At 42.0% G+C, this 21,324-nt stretch overlaps 1 protein-coding gene across 2 annotated transcripts in view; it reads right to left on the bottom strand.

The window, feature by feature from the left end:
• The window catches only part of LOC114255352, a 33,123-nt gene that overhangs the window by 9,725 nt on the left and 2,074 nt on the right, over positions 1-21,324 (bottom strand). Inside the window, exon 2 of one of the 2 annotated variants that reach the window (XM_036293289.1) lies at positions 5,767-6,160. The exons of the other annotated variant lie outside the window; for it this stretch is intronic. Coding sequence (XP_036149182.1) covers positions 6,105-6,160 — 56 coding nt within the window. The 3' untranslated portion in view covers positions 5,767-6,104. Of the gene's footprint in view, positions 1-5,766; positions 6,161-21,324 lie in introns of those variants that run through there. 2 annotated transcript variants of the gene reach the window in all.

The raw sequence follows: 21,324 nt of genomic DNA, 5'->3' as shown, positions 1-21,324 counted from the left end.
CTTGATATTATCGAGAAGATTATCACCAAATAAATCACGAAATATTTTTAGTATTGAATCTTCCATTAATACGCGACAAGGACCAGCCCGTCAATTTTCCTTGACAAATCAATTATGATAATTAAAAGTATTATTATATTCATTAATTTTAATATTTTAGAGTTTATCGCAAATCGAATGGAATATTAAATATAAAATTTAACATATGAAATATATTTCACGGAATAATGTATAATATATTATATATGCATTATTTGGGAGATTGCAATTTCAATCACCACATTTGTTGTTTTTCTATATACAATTAACGATAAAATGCGTTTAAAATTACAATTCCTTCGTAATGAGGAATTCCTGACTCCGAATCCTTGGCTGTATAACCCTACATTACACGCGGCGGTGTAACGACGGGATTTACTCGCCAATCGTTATCGCGAACGAGGTCCACCGGCTCGTTAACGTTGACTCAACGATAATATTGGCGTCGTTGACCGTTTCGGCAAACGTTTACACGTAGCGACCATCGAAGGTACCGAGCGTACTCGGTCTCAAATCCGCTTTCGTGCCTGCTTCTCTTAACGGCAGGATGCGCGTTCCTCGGCGTTCCTGCCGTGCATATTTGTGTGTAGATACGGGGATTGCGACGGGTGAGAACAGGGAGAGCGTCAAGTGAGACGTAGGGTTTGGCACCCGCCCTAATGCGTATTATCATGTTAACGGAGAGCCGGACGATGATAATAGGGAGTCAATCAGTGCTATTCAAATCGCCAGGCTACGGTGCCGTTCCACCCAAAACGAGACGGATCCAGGAGAGGAAGGAGGAAGGACAAAGAGAGGGATAACTTTTCTCTTACGACCGTCATAGAGCCAGGAGCTTTTATCCGATTTAATAAGCGATAACTGTGGCCGAATCGTTAGGGGTGAGTGGGGGGGGGGGGGCATCATGAAAACTTAATTCGAGAAAACATTCACCCGTTATTCGATAACAACTGACAGGCAACAGAATAAACGGTGCAGAATAAACGGGGGTGCATCGGGTTCCGTTTTCCGTCACCAAGCGGAACTGCCGGATGGAATTTGCGTAGCTGCGAGGAAAAAAAATATGCATACGCGTATAACGCGTGTGCGAACGCGGTTATCGGGACTTTTTAGCGGAAACGCGACGAATAGCGGGCGATTGTTACGCGACATACGTACCGGGGGACAGACACATTAGAGCGACATTTAGACGACTTTTATTCCCCCCGCCCCTCCTCCCAATCTCAATTTAATCTCGATTATTTCTATGCATTTTGTCGCGACACAATTGGCGACCCCGATTTATATTTCGGTGATATTGTCCGACGTGGCGTTTAATAAAACGCGCACGTAGAGAGGGACGGCACTTTTAGCTGTGCCGTTCACGCGGGGCGCATTTTACATGGGCGACGTCTGCGATCCGCGCCTACAATTTGTACCCGTTGCCCGTTTTGCGGGCCCCGAATCGTTTAATAATACTAACCTGACGATGCGGTCGCGTCGTCGTTGTCAGTCGTCGGCCGCAGGATGGCGAATCGACGGTGCGTGTTGCACGCAAACGCGACTGGAATGCGATTTATGCACGTCCGTAAGCAGAGGTTTGTAGATATCCCCTCGCGGATCGATTCGCACAGACCCCGAATGGAGCGTAGACAACTGCGCATTATGGGACTAGATGCACAGGACGTCACGCAGGCGGGAACGGACGCACAAAGTACCCACAAGTTCGGAATCGACGTGATTTCGCGTTATTATTCTAGTCGGCACCGCGCGTCATTGTTGAGCATCGAATGATGCGGAAGTAAACGAATAACGCCTGTTCAGATTATAGCTGCACGTTTGCGATATGTACCGCACACATGCGAGATGTTACTGGATCGAACAGGATCGAACGATGCGATTGATTCACTTAATTCAATTTAATTAAATTGAGTTAAACATTAAATTTTAAAAAAACATCATAGAAACGTAGAAAGGCAAAAGGTAGAAAGGCAAAAGGTAGAAAGAGAGAGATGTGTTATTGATTGATGAATAATCATCTGCTCGTCACATTATCTAGAAAACTGTCGGGTTGAGATATTATTTTTGAGATGCTGTTTTTATCCTGTCTCTTGTAATCTTTGTCCGATGGTTCACGGAGAGAATTTTCTCTTAAAAATTACCCTTAAAATCGTGGTAATTGTGAAACAACGTGAATCTCAAAGAATTTTACTATACTTTTAACAAAATTTACTAAAATTTTAATAAAATTTGCCAAAGTTTTAGTAAATTTTCTTACAAGTATAGTAAAATTTACTAAAATTTTGTCACATTTTAGTAAAATTATACCATAAAATTATACTATAAAATTATTACTACACTTTTAATGAAATTTGGCAAAATTTTAGTAAATTTTACTATACTTCTAACAAAATTTACTAAAACTTTGGCAAATTTTATTAAAATTTTAGTAAATTTTGTTAAAAGTATAGAAAAATTTTTCGAGGTTCACGTTGTCTCACAATTATCACGATTTTACGGATAATTTTTAAGAGAAAATTCTCTCCGTGTCTAATCCTCACGGTCGTCGCAGTCGAACGTACGTACGTCACTGTGCAAGTTGGAATAAATCATTATTTTTTGTTTACACTCCAGCAATAGTTTTTAACGCATGGGGCGAATGTCACTGTACCTCGCGTACGTGCACGTCCGTCATCTGTGTGACTGCACGACCGCGGTTGCGCGCGTTACGTCTGAGTAAGATAAATTAAGGAAAAGTAGATTATCCGGCGCACGCCTGAATATATGGTGCGTTCGTGCATCGTATATCTATCATTCGCAAGCGTTTTCCCAACGACTTGGCGTCGTGATATTTCAAAGCTCGACGCTCGACGGAGGATGTATCGTATGAGGAATATCCAACTACTCGCCCGGTGCAATCAGAAGCGCATTAAGTCAACGAGACAAACATGCTCGTCTTAATTAGATTACGGAGTTAGGCTTTGGACGTTTCCGTTTCAAAGAAGCTTGCCATGCTCTTTCCCGTAAATAATTGGAGGGGAAAAAAAAAAAAAAAACTTAATCACCAGACACCGTCGCCGTATCTCACACGGAACAGAAATCAAATTATTACTCCGGATTTACTTGCTATGTGTACTTGAAAATTTAACGCCCCGCTTATTACATTTCTGTGTACTGCACGATATGTCGAATCCACTAATTATATTAATCCTCAGGGTCCCCCGGAATAACGCGCAGCCGTCATAATGTCGAATCTACATCGTAATTAATGCCAATGCTATATAAAGCTGTGTCAATCGTGCTATATAAAACGCAACTATATAAAAGTCCACCGGGAGAATTAAGGTTTGCAGACTGAATAAATCAGGAGGAGGGTATTTAGTGATTTATGGAACTCAATTACGAGTAAAACGAGGGGCGGGGGTCGGAGAGGGGCTGCAAAAATGTAAATGTTTATCCTCTTAATCATGGAAATTGTTCCTCCTTTTCTCCGGAACGGTTTACGGTCGCGCGTTCCACCGCGAGCCGGAATTACCGGTGGCCGTATTTAAAACCGTTAATGAAATCAGGACGCGCGCCCGGACGGTTCTCCTACGCGATCGTTAAAGCTGACGGCTTGTCGCGGGCAAAAACCGCGACCACCCCTTCCGTGTCTCGCCTTTCGCGCTGCGTTTATTTCAGCTATACGATAGTATATATAGCGTAATAGCGGCGTGTGTTAGAGGCGGTTAGATCATATCGTAGATATATACAGATGTAAGAGATTTATCCGTTCATTAGCGAGCGCGAAGGATAAATTTTATTCCGGCGATAGCGAGCGGTTCCGTTATGCGTGTCAGTAATCACCTTTCTGACAATATACCGCTTGCGCATGCTGTGGACCGTATCGCGTGCGGAATATAGAAATTTATTCTCTCGTGAGAAAGCAACTCCTCCCGCGCTCTATACACTAATGGTATTTATACAAAGCGACGAAAGCGCATTTGATATCGTATCGGATAAAAGCACCGTTGGGATGCCGTGCGAGAGCTCTCTCTCTCTCTCTCTGCGCGACCACCAAGCGTGTGAGCAGTAATGCATTACTGCAAGATTTTAAATTTCATGATCTTATTAAAAATATATATACAGATTATGGAAAACCGGAAGGTAATGTCGTTTTCATAAATAATGGAAATAATGTAGAGCTTTAGTAATTATTAACATTATTAATATTATTATTTATTCAATAATATAATCGTCATTATTTTATGTGATGGTCATCTATTTATTTATTCATTTTTTAATTCCCTTTTCCCAAAGCCAATTTCGTTCAATTCGTAATATTGGCACTTAAATCTTATGAAAGACCAGAGACGGCGAATTAAAAATTAAAAACCAACAATGTCCCTCTTTTTTATTCTTTCTCTCTCTCTCTCTCTCTCTCCCTCTCTCGTTATTAAATCTATTTTTTTGCAAGCGACATAGTAATTTCCGCGAGGCATTAACGGACGTGACACTTTCGTGCCTACCTTACCCCTCTCCCCGCAGGTTGTAATTCTCCTCTTCGTGTCGACCGCGTTTCTTTTCGTTTCAGCTCTCTCCGACTCCTCTATTAAGCCGAGAAATTAAATTACCGAAATTACACCCCAGGGATGCGCGGGGCTGCCAGGTGGAAAATCTGCGAGATGGCCATCTGCTGTCCCCGTCAAGTCTTCGTCGAGCAAGCGTGAGCAGGCTGTCTCGTTTCTTCTTTTTATCGGCAAAGTGAGAGCGCGGTGGGACCAACGAGATTAAGATTCCGTTACCTTGCGTTAGCCAGTGTAATTTTCCTGGGTGCACAGCTCCTCTCGCGCACCGGCTGCTCTCGATATCTTCTCCCGGGACGGGATTAATACTTCTCAAGTTTCGCTCCGACGCTCGGCACGTTAAGAACCACCTGGACGATCTTTAGATATGCCTAGTTATATCAAGAGATCGTTCCTTAAATCGATTCTTAATTTAGCTTATGCGCTAGTTTTTGAATTGTCAGAAACGAGGAAGGATAATTATTGTAGATGAAAGTTAACTAGTGTGAAAACAATACAAACGGGCTTTCATAACGTAAAATCGCTATGGCATATACTATTTGAGCTAGAAAGTTCTTGAGAGGTATTTATTTCAGCATGGCACAAATTCACTTCGGAGAGATTGCGGAATTGCGAAATATTTGATACGCTCTCTAAATCGTAATCAGTAGATGTTCAGTGATTCGCAATGACATACTTAAGTGTGATAATGAGTGAATATTCACTGTCTTTCAGTAATTTTCACTTCAGAATTAGTGCATAGTCAGTGAAAGATCAGTGGATTTATTGCACCAATTGATAATCAGTAAACGATTATAAGTATATCACTGAAAGTCGGTGTATTTCCGTTGATTTTGTCGAGTTTTCACTGATTGTAATTTAGAGAGTGGAATGTAACATGCGTAAATATGAATAGTCATTGCATCGTAGACAATAAAATTGAATTTTTTATGGCACATGTGTTAAGTATTTATCATTTCTTCTTCATATCGCGAGTTTCAAAAAAAGTGGACGTAAAATCAAATGAATTTAACAATAATAGTTTCGATATCACACGGAGAGAATTTTCTCTTAAATTTACTAAAAGTATAGTAAGATTTACTATACCTTTAGTAAATTTTACTAAAAAATATAGTAAAATTCCTCGAGGTCACACATTATCCTACAATTATCAGATTTTGAGGGTAAATTTTAAGAGAAAATTCTCTCCGTGCATATGCTGATATTTAATATTACATCGATATAATTATTTCTAATTTTTATTCTCACTTTTGACTGTTCTCTGCACATCTCGTTCACCTCTCGAATTCAATCATTGTCGCAATGACTGACGCAGTGGCCAATGTAATTAGAAGAATCTCACTGCGGAAATGGCGGTAGTCTTTTCGGTGGTAGTCTATGGTGACAGTATATGAGAGGGTGAAGAGACGTGCATTTGCATTAAAATGCTCGTAGCCGCTGAGCCACGTAGCTGTCCTCTATGTCTGTCGGATTTTCACACGTACGCTTTCAAAGGACCTGACACAATTGTAAGAGACCGACTCAGTGTTTTAAAACAGCCAAGTCCACTGCGACGTTGGCGGCATTCAGAGAAGCTTCTGCAGTAGGCAAAAATAAGCATTATCATATATCTTTGATAAATTATGCATGCTAAGTTACGATCATAATAAGAAAGAGAAAGAAAGAGAGGAGAGAGAGAGAGAAGGGACATTTATATATTTGAAATCCAGAAATAATATAGGTTGATGGAAAATTTTTAAAAATACTAAATGGTCGAATAAAATATTCGAATAAAATTATAAACATCAATATCTTTTTATATGAGCAAAATTATAAAATTTTATGAAACTTTTAAAATTCATATTTCTAGACGAATTATCATTCAATCAAATTTTTTGAATTTGCTAAGAATTTTGTATTTTTATATTAAATGTTGATAAAATTGAGAAAGATATAATATAAAATGATTCAATAATTCTAATTTGCAAACGGTCGTTACACGTTTTGGTTGCAGCGAATAAGCGCTCTATGGAACCATATTTTTCATTTTTCATATGCAGAATTTATCATTTGTTCGGCATTCATGTGCATCTACTGCATTACATTTGTACAGACTACAGGAACGTCGAACGTTTAATTCAGTCTTGCGCGATCGTGGAACTTTTGTCGGTAATTTTATCGGATCGTCGAATTTCAATTAAAAATCGTCAAAAGGCAATTGCATGTCGTGGCGCTTTTCAAATTTTTTTTTTTTTTCACTCGATCGAAACTCGAATCTCGTTAGAAGTGCAATGAGGGAACATGGCGTCTATTCGTGGGCGTTCCTTATCGAGGGACGGGATATACAAGTCACTTCATTTTTCAGCGCCGCGGTTCCCGGCCTCGGTTTCGTTGTAACGCGGAAGATGCTGGCGAGGCGTCGTTATCAAAAGCCACCGGATAGGAAATCCACGTTAAAACGACAGCAGCGAGAACGTCGAGCCGGATAGAACGAGGGAGTAAGAGGTTCGTCGCAGCGAGGATGGCAACGAGCGAGAGAGGTGGAAAAAGGCAAAAGACGTTTAATGCCCGCCATCGATAATGTCGTCTGAGCCCGGGCACCAGGGAGTACGCAGTTAAGGAGTGAACGAGGTAGGTAGAGCCCGACTCCGGCGAAGCGAGAGAGAAAAGAATGGGCCGCGGAAGAAGCGACAAGTGAGTGACAAAGAGGCAACAGCGGGGGAACGGGAGGGTGGGATCGAATCGACGGGGAAAATGGGAGGCCAGACGTAGGGGAGACCGGTGAGGGGGTAGCGGGGAGTAGAATGACACGAACTAATAGCAGTCGAACGATTAAAACTAACGATCCCGTTGCGTCGACTAGTTCATCCCCGGACTTGTCCCTCGACCAGGATTAACTGCCGGTTGACGAGCGATCCGCCAAATGAAAATACGGCGCTCTGCCTTCCGGCCACCGTCTTCCATCTTCGTCCGCCACCATAATTGGCGTCTTGACCTCACCGTTTCTTCGTAAATCGATTATGGAATCTATCTCCGCTGTGAAATTGACATCCCGTTTCCAGAATATCGATATAATGGATGAAGCTCTGATTTCTTCCTGAGTTCCTGATTGACGTTTAAAGGATAATCTTGGCTGTTGTAAAAAATGTAAAAAGTATAAATTCGAAAAGAATACAGAACATTCATTTTTGTTATAAGAAAATTGGGTATAAAGTTTTTCTATCAATTAAGGTCGATTTGTCGCAGTATTCTTTAACAGAGATCTTGAGTTATCTTAAAACTTTCAAAGGAACGCTAGGGAGATTTCGGAAGAAAAAAGTTTTAACCAACCAAAACTTTGGGAATTTTTATCCGGAAAATCGCCGGAACTCTTTCACTTTTATCGTCGGGTGATTGTAGATTCTCAAGAGTTTTTATGCGAACATTGCTAGCTTTTACTACTTACGGTCGTGCACATCCTTGGTTATACTACTGCGCGAAAACGGGCTGACTTGAGAATGATATTACTACTGTAATAAGAGATCAAATCGCCACTTTTGCGGTGTGTACGTAATCTTTTATAAATTATTGGCGCAAATCAAAAAATAAACTAATTGCAAATAATTTTTCCTATCCATGCCGATGTTGATTTAACGAGAATAGCGATAAAATTATATCTGCATTGAGAAAAAAATATTATTGATTAGACAAAATTTTCCAACCAAATTAAAATTTTGTCAGTTCAAGAATTTATGCGGTTAAAGGCGCAAATTTCAATTCAAGTGTTTATATAATTAATTAAAATATGTAAGTACTTGAATAAACAAAATTAAATTCAGCTGGAAAATTTAATCAAATTAACAACATTTTTTTCTCAGTGTGTACATTCAAGTGTGTATATATATATATATATATATATATATATATATATAGTAAATAACATTTTGAAATAAATATAATCCGATTTTAAGTCAGTTTTCTGACATTCTCACGACGTTCCTTCGATATTTCAACTCGCAAAAATCCTTTCCGCTTCGAGTGGTGCACGTGTTTGATCCGTGGCTGCTCCTCAAAACGATAGCGAACGGGTCATCTATTTGGATGAGATTGCGCACTATATTATCTTCGTACTAACTTTTCAAATCATATACCCTCTTTTGATCCTATTTCCTCTCTTCATACCGAAGATGCTTTTGTTGGTGAAATCGAGCGCGAGTTCGGCGTACTTTATAAAAATGCGATACTACGATACAGCTTTCGTAATCTTCCTAATACCCATTCTTCGCTTACACTAAAGTAGAATTTTTCATTGAAAACAAAAGGACAGATTGGTCAAGCGACATTAAACGTCAGCTTTCTTTATTGTTTGAACCTTTTTTTTTGCGACAGATCTGTCCGCGGCCTTTTTACGTAAAGGACTCCTACGTAGAAGGATCCGTCGAATCCGTCAATATAAAGATTTATGGAACGTTTGTGAGGATAGATGCTGGTAATTCAACGCGGAAGCGTATTTCGTCCGTCGGACGGCGCTATGAATGCACGTTTCCGGGGCCAATTCCGTACAGCGATAGAAGTGCACGAAATAGGTAATCCATCAGGAAACGACGTATCGTAAGATTCCTACGCAGTGCACATGTTGTATACCGCGCGCGTTCCGCCCTCGCTTTTCCTTTCGTCCTCTTTTTAGACGAAAAAGGAGACGGGAAGAAAGGGAAAACAGAACGGCAAGGAGGACAATACCTCGAAGTTCCCAACGTGACCAGCATTTTCGATTCCTCGCATAATTCATTTTTTCCTTCCCGACTCCACCCGCCGTCGCCACCATCTTCCCCCGTCGACTTTTTCGTTATCGGTACTACTTTTTTTCCTGTCACGGCCTTCGAGGACACGCCGGTTTTTTAAGTATTGGATCGATCGTGCGTTTTGCGAACGAGACAGGGGCGCCTGTTTGCCAATAAGGGGACAGATAGTCGGTTAGCAATTTAAAAGAGGTCACCCGTGAAAGGGCTCTGCTGTGAAAATAGAAATTGTAACACGTGTGTCAATCATCCTTTCAGGACCGTGAGATTTTAATGAAAAGTTCTTGCGTGGAAAGCAAACGTTTCGAGAATGCGAACAATCGTAATAAACGCCCTTATTTTTACAATAATCTAATAATAACTTGTTCTTTTTTATCGCTATCGTTGTGGTACCGTTTTTTTTTTGCGATCCCTAAATGAAATGCATATTTAATGTAAAAAAGTGTGTATGTAATGTAAATTTCCGCACGTATCCTCGTGATAAATTAATAGCTTAGAATAATGTGTTGTAATACAGGGACATTACAGTACCGTGTGTTATCCAACCAAGTGCACTACTTGCTAATTCATTACGTTGTTGGCGAAAAGCTCGCTGCAGCTAATAAAATCTCTCTCGGAAATTACGGCGAGCACACCTTCCACAACGGGCATTCCTCTATTGCGTTCCTACTTCAAAAGTTGATCCGGCGACGTGTGTAGGTGCGGAGGCGCCTATAGACGCGCGCGCGCGCCCCTATGTGTTTGGCGAATTCCAGGCCTCTGTGTAAAGTTGCCTAGAGAAGCACTTGAAGACGAAGAACGGATCTCGACGAGATCCCGCGCATGGCACTTGCCATCCTGCGCGTTATCCGTGTAGCAGGGCTCGCACATGCGATCTTGTGTCACGAGATTCCACAGAGTTCGCAAGTTATGATGAAAATTGGAGAGCCGCGCGCGCCGTATCTTGATTGCAACAGTTATCCCAATCTCGCTCGCGACGCGAAGCCGTCGCGGGGATCAATATAAGTCGGTATTATCCTAAGCGTAATTTAATACTCTCTTTACAAATTGAAATGATACGAAAGATCATGCTTCAAGAGATAAAATATGAAATTGACGTTTTTAAATTTATTTCATTCCCTTTCCCTCATTTCCCATACGGCCTTAATTCATCGTTTTAACACCGGCGCTAGATATATTTCGGGATAATACACTCCGTTAATTTCATCGCGCGTGGCCATTCTACGTAGTTATCGAATATGTCTCTATCGCGAATTACTGCGAGAAACTCGATTTGAGTTTCCCGGATAAGAGAATGATTAAATACTACGGTAGCGCAACGTTGTAGAGAGCCGTTTACGCACATCTGCTCGTTTATGTAATCGTATCGTTTGCGCATGCATCCGTATCGTGAATTACTACGCGGAACTCGATTCGCGTTTACCGAATTAAGGGGTTATTAAATAGTATTACATCGATACACGACACGCTTTGTTTATTAACAATATTGTGAGACCGCCTCTATTGCAGCCTCGCCCAAGATAATCACGTGATACATGATCGTTACTGTTATCGGATGTTTTGGATGTGACGGATCCCTCACTATGAATAATAATGGCACATGTGCTCCGGTAAAATCGATTGATGCACAATTTGTATGCGATCAAATATTATCGTTAACTTCAATTCCCGGCCGTAATAAGCGGAGAAGAAATAAGCATATTTAATAAAGTATAGTGCAAAGTTTCGAAAATGGCAACGTTATTAAATGCTTATGGATTAAAGAGGATTCGAAACGGGGAGCTCTTTTCTCTTTGAAAATATCGCAAATTCGGAAGAGCACACTTATTATAGAAAATTATGCATGGACACGGAACTTTACGAGGCAGCCCTTATTGTACGTCGCAACGTTAATCGATTTGCCAATTAAGCATAGGCTTCCCGTCCAAAGTCCAGTTTCTAGCTTAGAAGTTGTCAATTAACTCTCTCTCCCTCTCCCTCTCTCTCTCTCTCGCTCGCTCGCTCTCTCTTGCTCTCGTTTTCTCGTTCTTCTCGCGGAATGCATTGTTCTTCGGAACTTTCTAAGGCCCATAATTTATGGCATCCAACAGAAGAGCTAGGATCTTTAGAAAACTCGCGTATTCTATTTCTGAAGTGCCCAGAAGGAACTTGACTGTCTGCGTGGGACACCGACGAGTGACGAGTGACGGTGGAGAGTGGACGATAGCGAAATGCCATTAATAATTATCGCGCTTAAACAAAGGATCGTGAAGTGGTTCGGTCGAACGACTTGCATAAAAGACTTGACAGGATCGGCCGCTCTCGTTGCCTCATGAATATTCCGCCCTTCATTGCGGGGGAAGCTAAGGGCGCGAGTGGAGCGCGAAATCATTTCGGGGTGGACTGATAATTGGACATTAAAAGCTGCGAGGCCGCGTCCTGGTGACACGCGCGAGACAATATTATGACGCTGATCACGATCTCTCCCTTTCTCTCTTTCTCTCTTTTGGGTGGCCGGCAATGAGGACGCTGGTTACGATGACGACGTCAGGATTTTATCCAGGATTCCCCACGGCGGATAAGGCGCGCGCGCCACGTTGACTCGAAATCTCTCCGAAGGGAAGAAGGGCGGGTTACATTTTAGCATATTTGAAACGCGGCGAAAAATACGACGTAAAATAATTCTCGAAAATAACGCCGGCATAAAAATTAAAAATATCATTACACCATTGTCATAACGTTGCGGCCGTCGGGCCCCCGTGGTGTGCGGATATTTTATTACATTTATTTACGCTCTCTATCTGCTTTTGTCGCGCGACAGCTCGCGCACTGTATTTTTGCAAATATTTGCTATAGATTTCGATACGTTGTATAATAAAATTTATGCGTTGCATAATAAAACGTGCACGTGCATGTATTTAGATATATGGGATCTTTTTTTTTTTTTTTTGACGAATCGGCATTATTGATTTAACGTACGTTTGCACAAAATACTAAACAAGCTGAATAAATAACTATGTATAATACGTAATATTTGCCGGTGTAGCGTGACGTTAAGTATTCTAGTATGAGAATGCGATATAAACCAGTTAAATGGATCGCGTACAACTTAATCGTATTATACGGTCTAATCTCAAAGAACAATAAAATTAGAAGTTCATGTCAAGTTACGAGGAAACTTCAATAGTCTGGTATATTCGATAGTGAGATGCGATACTTCGATCCCGATAGTACTAGCTCAATAGCGAAAGTTCGCCGGTTTAACATTACCTTGCAAAATCGAGTTCATACAAAAATTGCTACTTACAGTTTCGTCGACATGCAGAACCAGATTCTGTGTTTCTTTAAAGCGATATAGAAACACGAAAAACGGTATTACAGCAATGTTCATATTTAACGTCAAGCATGTTGGTATATATATATATATACTTTAATTCTGGCGCGATAGATATGCTGATTTCACAATTTTATTTCCATTATTTTATTTGATATATTTAATTATCAATTACCTCCCTCCCCTTCCCCGTCAGAAATATTTCAGCATTTCTCTTGCCGCTCTTCTGCGCTCATAGATCCATATTTCTGTGACTCATAAAAATTCGCTGTAGACGCCTAATAAATTTTTTTTCTTTTTTACGATGCGGGTTCACTCTTCACGCCTCTTATTCTATTTATCTCACTCGACAAATTTTATTGGTATTGAAAACGAGCTATGCAAACCGCGAACAATCACACATGGAGTTCTTTCTCGATTAATTTTTTATGATTTGTTGGTTGTCGCGATGCAACGCTATGTAAAATACTGATAAAATGAAATAAAAAGCAGTAATTGTGTACGTGCCGGTAAATATTACTAAAGAAACATTTAAATTATTATCAAAATTAAATAAAATTTGTTTATTACTACTTTCATAATGCACCTATCGGTTAAGTTCTATTTAAATTATTAAATGTAAAAATATATTAAAATGAATAATGAAACAAAGAACGTTAGAACGCTGACGGAATTATTAATAAATTCTCGCTTTAATTTGCGAGTACGTAATAATTCTGAAAATTATTATCATTAATAATGAATTGTTCTGACTCTCGAAAGAAGAATAATTACGTTGGCGTACATGATGTACACGAAGAAAAATAAAAACCAATATAAGCATTTGACGTTTGCGCTTCATTTTTCAAGCATGGAAATTCCTGCACGCAACGACACAATAATACTAAAGCATTGCCGCGTCGCCGGTGTTTCGACGAAATTTCACGGCGCCGAAGGGGGTGACTGGTGAACGGATTTGCGACGGATTTTCGTACATCTACTGGAGCAGCGGGCTGGTCGCAAAAACGACACGCCGCGAGACGCCGCCGACCATTCGGCCGTATCTGGCCGAGGCGTGAAATTAATGCTCCTCGAAAGTTGGACGCGGCCAAGAGGGCGGCGGGGGTTGTGACGCGAGGCGAAGTTTTATCGCGAAATACGTAATGTGGAAATCCCGACGCGGTCCGGCGCGGTGGCAGCGTGGCACCGTGAATATTCTAATGTCATTAAACATTCATAAAGCTACCGCGTAATGCCGCGTCCCCTTGCGCGAACTTTATATACCTTCGCAAATTTCCAATTTAATTTAATATTAAATATTTTCGTAACGGACGCGCGCGGCGTCGAGAGTCCGCGGGCGATGTCGGTCGTTACGTCTCGTCGTAACTACAGACCGCTATCCCGGCTACGGGTACGTCGGCCGAGTTCACTGGTATCGCCATAAGAGGATACAGTTGCGAAAAGCGGTTTAATTGGTAATGAAGCGTACAATAAATCGAAAATCGTCAGTGTTATTCGAGATAGAATCATTGTTGAGAGCACAAAGGGCAGCGTAACAAAGCGCGCCGCGCTGCACTCGATACTTTTTTTTTTTTTTTTTTTTTTACACGCACCGTTGTGCCCAAGTGTATGAGAAATTCAAGGGAATGGCGCGCGTATTACCTTTGGCGTAACGCATAGTGCGCATGACATCGCGCGGAATTCGTACAATTTTACTATTCCGTTATTTCAATTCAATCTCCCGCAAGGGATTTCATAAAAACGTTATAAATTTGAAATCCACTTATACGTAATTAATGTTATCAATGCATAATCCGGCGCGTGGACGATGACTCTTTTATGCGTGAGCGACGTTACGCGTTTTTCATGGCTTTTTCTTTTTCCTTCGCCGGCGCGGCGTATGCAAATTATTTACTGCAAAAGCATCCCCTCGTTATTTTCACTACCAGACGGCCGCGGCAATATCTTTTAACTCCCCGACGAACTTTGCGGGAAAAAGTCGACGAGCGAGGCGTGGCAGGCGCACGGGCGGCATGGCATCGCGGTCATGCCACACGGGTAGACAAGAGGATCGCGCGTATATCCGCTGTTATATATTCGCGCCTCCGTGCGATTGCAGTCGAAATTTTCCGTTCTCCCGCGCTGCTGGAGAACTGGCAGTGCAAAAAAAAAAAAAACAGAGATCCGCCGCCATTCGTATATCCGAACGTGCAGGTGTAAAATCAAAACGCGCCCCGCAAAAGTCGGCAGTTTCATCGCGGAATAAGCAATAGTCGAACCCCCCCTCCCCCCCCACCCCCGGTCCCCGCCCCGCCGAATATCCGCATTTCGTTAAACATTCATGACCTTTTAGTGTTCCCGAGTTATTGCCGCGTCAATAATTCCCGTTCGTTCCTTCTATATCGCGTTTCCACGTGTATCATGTTATCCGCTCGCGTATCCGGATATCTAATCCAGAAACTTCCAATCTGAACTAATGGTACTTTCAATAGTCTATTCTAACTGGATCCAATCCGAGTGAATGGTATCCTCGCGGGCGTACTTTCATTTCGAAATTCTAAATAAAAACTATGTTGAAGTCGTGCAATTGATCTTAATACTTTTGATACTTCTGATACTGTTTCAATACACTCCTAATGCGTTCTTTACGTAAACAAATACGCAGGAAAGAACGTACACGATGACGCGAATCCAATGTGCGGTTCCGTTTTCCAAAAGGGAAACGAGACGAGAAGGACTCTAATATCGCACCGAGGGAAATGTTTTGTACTAGTAAACAAAGTTTCGTTGATATTTGACTAAAAAAATAATAGCGTTATGTTAATTGCAAAATTTTGTTAGAGTCGCCTTAACAAGACATTTTAATTAAACAATCAAACCTTTTAATTAACGCAACGATGTTGTTTCATTAGTGACATATCAAGCAAAGTTTGTCCAACGTTTCTCTCGGTGCAGGTTTTCCGTCTAAATTTCTCTCAGAAATTTAGACGGTCAGCCTGAAAAATTTTAGGAGGTCGGATACTCGATAAAACTTTATTCAAATTAACAGCAGTATTTTGCGTGGCGCGTAAACGTGATCGCGGCTGCCAGCGGGCATTATGAGAGAGCGTGCATTGCCTCGTGTCGTATCACCGTCCCACAAATTTCGCCCACGTTTCATCTCATCTCGCTCGGCCCGCTAACTTCGCCGCTCCCGTTTCATTTCGTTTCATTTTATCTCGTTTCGTTCTATCTCATCTCCGTCTCATCTCATTTCATTTCATTCTATATACCCGCGCGCGCGCGCGCGCGGCCGTCTGCGTTACGATGCGCGAAAATGCGCGCGGTAAGCGACGTTTTCTCGCATTCCTACGTATTTTTTTTTTCCACCCTCGTCGGCGCTTTTTATTCGACGGTTCTCGCACGGCGAAGCGCGGGAGGCCGCGACGGAAGGAAGTGGAAGCGAGGTGTTAGGTTTTATTCCTGTCGTAAACAATATTTTTATTGCCGCCTCATCTGAGGAGAGGCACAGGGCGCGAGGTGCAATTCCGGGGGATGTTTGCCCTCGGCGCGGCACGATCGAGCTGTTTCGAGGTATAACTCGTTCATTTCTGAAACGTTCCAAGATGAAACAAGCATAATTTACATTTTTTTTATCCAAACTTGCGTTTTCTCCGATTTTTTTCCGATTAGAGAATGTACAATTAAAATAAGTTATAATTTAGAAGTTAAAAGTAAGGATCACGCGCGAGTAACAATAAAATTCTGGCGCACTTATATTTCTCTAAATTTCTACAATCTTTAAGAGACCTGGAATAAACGTGCAACGCACGAGGCGGAAGAAAAAATATATATCATTTTTAATTGTTACATAAGAGTGGAATATATGTATCTGTATAAATCCCGAATGCACGGGAGTAAAAACCGCTTACAAAGAGTAATAAAACTGAACAGAGTAATTGTGACATATTAATAAAAGCGCAGCATTAAAACGGAGAGCTGGGAAATTTGTTTTAACAGCGAATATATACGTAGAAAACGGATATTTGAAAACGTAACATAAAGTTACGAAATATCCGTTTGATCGCGTATTACTTTAAATTATGTACTATTACACTACTTTAATTTTAGATTTTACATAGGCGCTTTTAATCAATTTTCAACAAAGGAACACCAATCATTTATAACCGGTCAACATTATAAGCGATAATTTCCCATGTCGAAAATTTAGACAAGTGCGTTAAATGGATGATGTATCTGTCCGGTATGGCGCTCGTGCGGGCACGCGAACTTTAATTCGAATTTGACCAACGGATAGGAAACCAGTTTATGGACATGCATGGATACGAGAGTTAGCGGCGACTTGACGCACCGGGGCTAAAACGCGTCAATCTCGAGAAAGTTTCGGGTCGTTACAGCTCGAAATTTCGCTCACGTATTCGCCAGACTCCGTCTGGCTATCGAGAATCGAACACAATCAAAGTGTAACGCGTATAAGTACGTACGCGCGCGTACACGTGTGCATGCACGATGCGTCCCTCTATTGCTGGACGGCGATTAGTTTGATATATTCAAATTGTCACGTAAGTTTCAGCCAGCTCTGCGTTTATCTACATGCCACGCTCGTCCTTTCGCGTTCCGTCTTTCTCTTTGTTGTTCACAAGCGAGACGATCACCGAGACGAAGACGCATTCGCGAATCATGTCACAACTAATTTATGTCAATTTTAATCGCGTTACACGCCACTTGCGATAGCTTGCAAATTATTTCGCGTCCGTCCGACATTAAAAATAAAAGCAGCAGAACTTGCGACCGTCGATAAGAAAATAATATAATAAGGATCCTTAAAAAATCGCAAGTTTATGCCTCGTCGAAGTGACTTTATTTTCCTGCTAATAAAATGCCTGCCAAAATATTCTGTATCCCATCATTTTATATCACTCAAGCTTCCCAAGATATTCACGTGACGTGAATATTCGTTTGATGAACACCAATTTTTTTTTTACCGTAATTTTTTTACGCTCAAGGCGAATTGAAGTGAGACGATCAGACGGGAGATGCCAGGAATGATTGTAATTGCCCGTTGCTCTTTGATTAAAGTGCCCCTAGCAAACTGCTATAAGTTCCACGCTGGTAAGCGAGTTCATTAGCATGCTACCCATCTGACGTCTACGTCATCTACGTCGGAACTGACGGCGAAACCGACGCCGACGCCGACGCCGGCGCCGTCGTCAGGTCTGACCCCGAACGTCGGCTCAAGTTGGATTCCCGTCACTTAAGTACTCAATAGTAACGCTGCTGCAGACTCCACACAACTATTTGCTACCTTTATTAACTGGCAAACACTCTATCTTTGTTACAGTCCGCATGAGACTAAACTGTCTAACTTCTGGACTCCTGATTTACGCGAGCAGTTATTTAAATAACATATTGGCATGATTCTAAATACAATTCGATCACAATTTCGTTACGTATTCTGTCTGGAAAATTTTCTGGATACAGGCAATTTATTTCCGAGCGATAAACACAATAGGCGCGCGCTATTTGGCATTTTATTTTCTACTTTGTAAAAATAAATTGCAATGATAATTGTATAGATAACGATCTATACGAATTATTATTTGCTAACTCCGCAATGATAGTTTCTCACGAAGTTAACGCAACTTGAGAACCAATCAGCATCGCGAACAAACGGTGACAACGTTCCGATAGATTCGACTGTCGATCTCGTGCCTTCTTTAGGAGTGAATTCAGCCAAGCTCTAGAAGCTGTAGGAAAAAAAAAGGAAAACAAACTTTATCCCAAAAACAAGCGTACCATGCTGGGGCCATGTGGTCACCATTATTTTTCAAGGCTACGTTAGAAAAACTCGTCGAGAACAACATATCTAAGCACTACCAAACTGTACTCGACGATGAAGACTGGACGGGCAACAGCATGCGGTAACGCTAATTCGCAGAAACATTTATTCCGACAATTTCAATTTTTCGGTTAAAAAAAAAAACATGTAACTAAAAATAATTTTCTCGCTCTCGAAAAACTTCTCTGAGATATTTCTCCTGGTAAATTCGGCGTGGTTTTTTTCCCACGCAACATTCGTTTCACTAGTAAGCCACCATGTTAATTGATTCTCCATCGGGATGTGAACACGTGGATCTCACTCTTTCTTTCTCTTTCCGCCGCGTCCGATGGCGACAGATAAATCGGATGGTGCGCAGGACGATCGAGAAAAAGCACGTAATTAGACGCCTACGGGGAAATGAATTCTTTCCGGTGGAACGATTAATTCGACCGAGAGAGAAGGAAGGGATTCGCTCGTTTCCCCGTGTGTGTATGTGTGTGTGTGTGTGTGTGTGTGTGTGCTAGAGGACAGCGTGGGTTTTCCATGTACGCGATTCCGTAACCGCTGCCTTTTTGCGGAGCCCTCGCTATTACGCCGATCCGTCACATAAAACGCGAACTATTTGTATAATACTACGTGAAATATGAGCGCGGGAGTTTGCCTTCATATCGTATGAATGTTATGTAACAAGAGCGACGAGTTCTTGCTAGCATACGCTGCAATATTCGTAAATTTGAAATGTATATCCGTTCCTGGGGCCCCACTGCTTTCCTACAAATATTCTTACATTGAATTTAATACTGCAGAACTCGGCGACATTTTCACACTCTATCGTCGTCCCCTTTCACCGTTCCTCCAATCCCACGTCTTCGCATTTTACGGCAAGTAAAGAGGTCCGAATCGCTGGCCGATCCGAACGAATTGTAAAGTTCATCGATGGCAGATCGAATCGGCCGTATTTATTCAACAGCCCGGCATCGCGGCCGCGCGCACGGAGATAAGGCTCTTTTCTCGATCCGGCGAAGAGACCGGCAGCCGCTATATATTCTGAACTCGATCTTCTTTTTGTAAGATCTTTTTCATCGTGGAAGATAGAGGAGGAAAGGGAGAGAAAGGATTCGCGCGCAATTTGCCTGCAGCACTTCGTTTGACGCATCGTAACAGCCGGAAGCGAGGTCGCTATCCGATAAATCATCTCTCTCTCTCTCTCTCTCTTTCTCTTTTAAAAGTCTGTCCTTGATCCTAGCGATACATAATTTGTCTGGAACGTGTTCAACCCCTCCCGCGATCGCGGGGGCCGATAACCGCCGTTATTTTTCATGCACGCTGTATTTGCACGGGCGGGGAAGTATCCGTGGAGTTGGCACACTCGACGGTAACGTTAAGCGGTGACGATGCAGCGGCGGGAAGCTCATTACCCGGGCAAATAGAGGGAGAGATAAGAGCGCGGACGGAGGAAGAGGAAGGACGTCACGCGTACTGTATGTATCTCAATTTCCCGGGTAATCAGCCGCGGTTTACGATACAACTGAAAACGCGCATTAAACCAATCCCAGCGTCATGCATCGGACGGAGCGACGTTCCCCGACGTCCGTGACACTTGAGGAGAAGGGTGATCGAGAGCGTGATTCTCTTCCTCGATCGTCGGAGCAACGCTCGGCGATGATTATTTTCGCTCGCGTCGCTTTCTATAAAAAGCACCGCTATATATTTTACGGTGTCATGATTCAAAGCACTGCCATCGAGTCAAGCCGGTATCAGTTCCTCTCCTGCGTTCCTTCTCGACATATAAAGAGAGAGAAAGAGAGAGAGAGAGAGAGAGAGAGACAAGTGCGCTAGGATCTGGCCGGTCGTAAAAATAAATCCAGGACTCATAATCTGTTTGAGGGGATAGCGCTTTTCTTGTTCGGCGATGGGGAACCCCGGATCCGCGCGATGATGTCGTAGAGAAGGAGCTGCTCTCCGTTTTCAGCGAGAATTTCAGCGTTTTATTCGCCGCTTTTTCCGCTTTGATTTTCCTCCGAACGCCCATCGGTCACAGTACTCGAAATGTACAAAATGCTGCCGGGTCGCAAGCCGTCACGGTGCCGGCGGATTAAAATTATTGTTGCAACGGTATTATAGCCGGCATAATGCGGTGTAACCGGACGGTGAAGCAGCGCATAAAACTGTACTTACGCAAACGATATTTCGCAGCGACGCGCGTTAAACCGCCGGCCATAAAACTCGATGAAATTTACACCGCAATGAGACCCTACCGTACTCGAATCCGTCTATTGGTTCTAGGCGGCGGATCGAATCGCCTCAATTTGAACTTATACCTTCACGCAACGCACGGACGCGTACACGCGTATCGAAAGCTTCAACGGTGAACGAAAGAGTCGCGCTCTCTTCTTCTTCCATACAACAGAACTTTCTTAAATTCCAAACAGTGTATTTTCACTAATTTGCAGTAATATACTTATAACTGTAATAATTAGTGAGTATCCACTGGCGTTTTGTGATATTTACTTCAGAATTAGTGTGTAATCACTAAAAGATCAGTGTATTTATTTCACAGATTAACAAGTTGTAAGTATACCACTGATTATAATCTAGAGAAAATAGAAAGTCTGGTATCGCGCCAAACGAAATTACAAATCGTAGATTCGTCACGAGATATTAATTTGTTCATTTCCGATTTTTTAAAATCATGCTTTTTTCTCAGTCTTGGTTTTTTTTTTCTTATCTCGCGATTTTGTCTTTTTCTTGTATTTGTCGCTGTCCCGTGCTCACAGAGAAAAACTGATGGCTCATTTTCCTAATGCGAATGATAACCGATACCGAAACGGAACCATCCGCGTTCGATAGCCGGCGGGAACGACCAAGAGC

This window comes from Monomorium pharaonis, chromosome 10 (genome assembly GCF_013373865.1).
Source record: "Monomorium pharaonis isolate MP-MQ-018 chromosome 10, ASM1337386v2, whole genome shotgun sequence".
Classification (NCBI taxonomy): Eukaryota; Metazoa; Arthropoda; class Insecta; order Hymenoptera; family Formicidae; genus Monomorium; species Monomorium pharaonis.
Note: the sequence above shows the minus strand (reverse complement) of the source record. Positions and strands in the feature narration are given on the sequence as shown.